Genomic DNA, 2927 nt, shown 5'->3' with positions numbered 1-2927 from the left:
ATCTATCATCTATCTATCTATCATCTATCATCTATCTATCTATCTATCTATCTATCTATCTATCTATCTATCTATCTATCATCTATCTATCATCTATCTTACACACATGTGCACATATGCATGTGTATGTGGAAAAGGGGACCAGAAAGGCTATCTATGAGGGTGTGAGGAAGGACTGAATGCAGGTGCCGAGCAGGAGTTATGAAAGGGGATATGAGGTCATTGATTTTCTCATTCTGATTCTGCTGTGGGATTTTTGGTTTTGGTCGTAAACAAGTGCATACAAATGTCTGATAGTGAAAGTAAACAATCCGTGTCGAGAAGTTTCACAGCATCTATCCTGAACAGCTAATCTCACTGTACTGACCGAATCAGACAGTTCTCGGGGCCAGTTCATTTCAGTGCATTTTCTGTGCAACAATTTTGGTATGCACGTATGCAGTTAAATCTAGAGAGGAAAAAGGTTTGCATAGATAAAAGAGATATTACCTAAAATTATGAAATCTCCTAGAATTGAAAGGAGATGACTTATAACTTTCAACTGTAAATTGAGCAAAGGCCACAAACAGGTCACAGCAAGGAAAAGCTGAAACAGTGAACGGTTGCCCAGCCTCACATTAGAGGAAGCGTGCGAACGGACATTCAAGTGAGATTCCTTTCACTCGCTGATTGGTTGAGTTTGGCCCCATGCTCCAGAGCAGAGCTGGGAAAGTGTGCCAAGCACTGAAATTCCTCCATATTTTTTAGTATGGACACTTGGCAGGTGAAATTACTATATGAATCGGTCCTTTATGTATAAGTCTTTATTCATTTAAAATCTTATTTGTTTGTCTCTTGTTGGTAAATGCTAGGCCAATGTTCTGCCAGTGAACTAAGCTCTGGACTCTCAGGATTGTCTGTTTTATTTCTTGCATGTCAAAACTATATATCCTAACAAGATTGCTAACCGTGAGAGCCTGTGACTCTTAGAAAGATCTGTCCTCTTGACTTAAACTCAACTAGAAATAAGTACACTGGTTACAAGATGCTTCTTGCTCAATTAAAAAAAATCTATTATAATAGATAGCTGTGTTTCTAGATTTCTTTTCCGAACATAGAACTCATTTATAATTTTCAGTAAAAGTACCAAGAGTCTCCTAGGTTCTGAATAAGATAAAAGAATTCTCAGCACACTGCACACTTTCAGAACACAACTATGAAGAATAAAAACAGTTTCCCAACTCAGTCATTCTCTGAGATTGGTCACTTATTCCCGGGGTCTGTAAAGAGGGAAAAGGAACAGCAGAAACACACTAGCTCCCCTCAGCGAAATTATGCGGAGCTCGCCCTCTGACAGGACAGCGGCTGTCAGAACTCTGTGGAACTCCTTCGGGAACGCGAAGGTGGGTCTCTACATTTTAAGGACCACGTTTTGTAACCCAAAAAGAAAAACAAAGGGAACCACTTTACAACACTTCATTTTCCTGATTTCATTCAATTTTCAACTGCAAATCTTTCATCCCTTCAATAAAAATTAAGGACATCAGGTCAGATTTTGTCACTGTTAAAACTGAAAGCTTCGCGGCTGCCCTCTTCTGGCCAGTGAGAAGGTGACAGCTTATTTTTGAAAGACTGCACTCCAAGGCCTCCAGTTCAGAGGCCTAAGGAATTTCCACCGACTATCAAATGCCACACAATTGAAGAATCAGGACAACTTATATAATTAAGCTCAAATTGTCTGACCACATATTACGAGCATAAGTCAAGAGAGGAAAAATGTTTTGTATAATTTACTACAATTTCTTAATAGTATTCAGAAGTAGTGATATGTTTGAGTTGATGAGCTGTGATCAATTTAAATTGTGCTCGTGTGCACGTGTGCATGTGTTTGATACTGGGGCTCTTCTTCAATTTCTCTTCACTTTCATTTCTGAGACAGGGTCTCTCACTGAACCAGGAGCTCACAGATTCTTCTAGACTTACCTTGTCAGTGTGTTCCCAGGGATCTGCCTTCTTTGTCTACCCAGGACTGGGATTATAGGGACCACCCACCATGCCCAGCTCTTTTCATGGATGCTGGGAATCGGACTCATATTCTTATGCTAATGCAGTAAATGCTTTACCATTGCTTTGCCATCTCTGCAGCTAAAGTTTGCTTGTATAAGCAGGTAAACATGTATAATTGATAATGAAATTAATAGTTACTATAAGATCATTTAGACAAATCAAACATAGTTTATATGGTGAAACTCTCTCGTGGTGGACGGGCAGTGAAGTCAATTAAAAACATGAATGGTGCGGATCCAAAGACAACTCCATTAACACATAAAATATACAACGGCAAAGGTTTATAGGCGGGATCAAGGCTGCATGTTGCTTGAATGTGCACGTTTGCATAGTCACCTTTTTCATACCATAAACACCTAATATTAGCGATTAGTGAAACATACCTGGCTTAAAATGCGGTAAAGAATGAACTCCCGGCCATGTGTCTTCATTGGGTGTTCCAAGAACCTAGTAAAGAACAAGACATTGTGAAAACAGACATTATTTCCAAAGCACTCAAAGTCCTCAAGTGCAGGGTTTTCATTTCAATAAAAGCAAAGCCGGGTCAAGAACAAGCCAAGGGGACCCTCTGCGTTATAACAAATGCAGCTGAATGTGATAAATGAAGTCCGTTATATTTTATCAGTTCATAATAAGTTAGTGAAGAATCACACAGCGCAATGTCATCTTCATGGAACTGAATAGTGTGCCAGTGCCCCTCACGGCTCTCTCACGAGAGACTGTCCTTCACTCCACCTTCAGACAGTACCATTGCAGTTATGAGAGTTCACTCCCCTTCAGAGAGCATCACTGCACCTATGAGAGTTCACTCCCCTTCAGATAGCATCACTGCAGTTATGAGGGTTCACTCCACCTTCAGAGAGCATCACTGCAGCTATGAG

The 2927-nt window shown here is 40.2% G+C and overlaps 1 protein-coding gene across 5 annotated transcripts in view; it reads right to left on the bottom strand.

Moving 5' to 3' along the window:
- Cdk14 (cyclin dependent kinase 14) overlaps positions 1 to 2927 on the bottom strand; it is a 534756-nt gene that overhangs the window by 138316 nt on the left and 393513 nt on the right. For all 5 annotated transcript variants that reach the window (XM_005358306.2, XM_026784636.1, XM_026784637.1 and 2 more), the window contains one exon: positions 2430 to 2493. In XM_005358306.2, the coding sequence (XP_005358363.1) occupies positions 2430 to 2493 (64 nt within the window). The remainder of the gene's footprint in view (positions 1 to 2429; positions 2494 to 2927) is intronic.

The sequence above is a fragment of the Microtus ochrogaster genome, chromosome 26 (genome assembly GCF_000317375.1).
Source record: "Microtus ochrogaster isolate Prairie Vole_2 chromosome 26, MicOch1.0, whole genome shotgun sequence".
Lineage (NCBI taxonomy): Eukaryota > Metazoa > Chordata > Mammalia > Rodentia > Cricetidae > Microtus > Microtus ochrogaster.
This window is presented reverse-complemented; position numbering and strand designations above follow the sequence as displayed.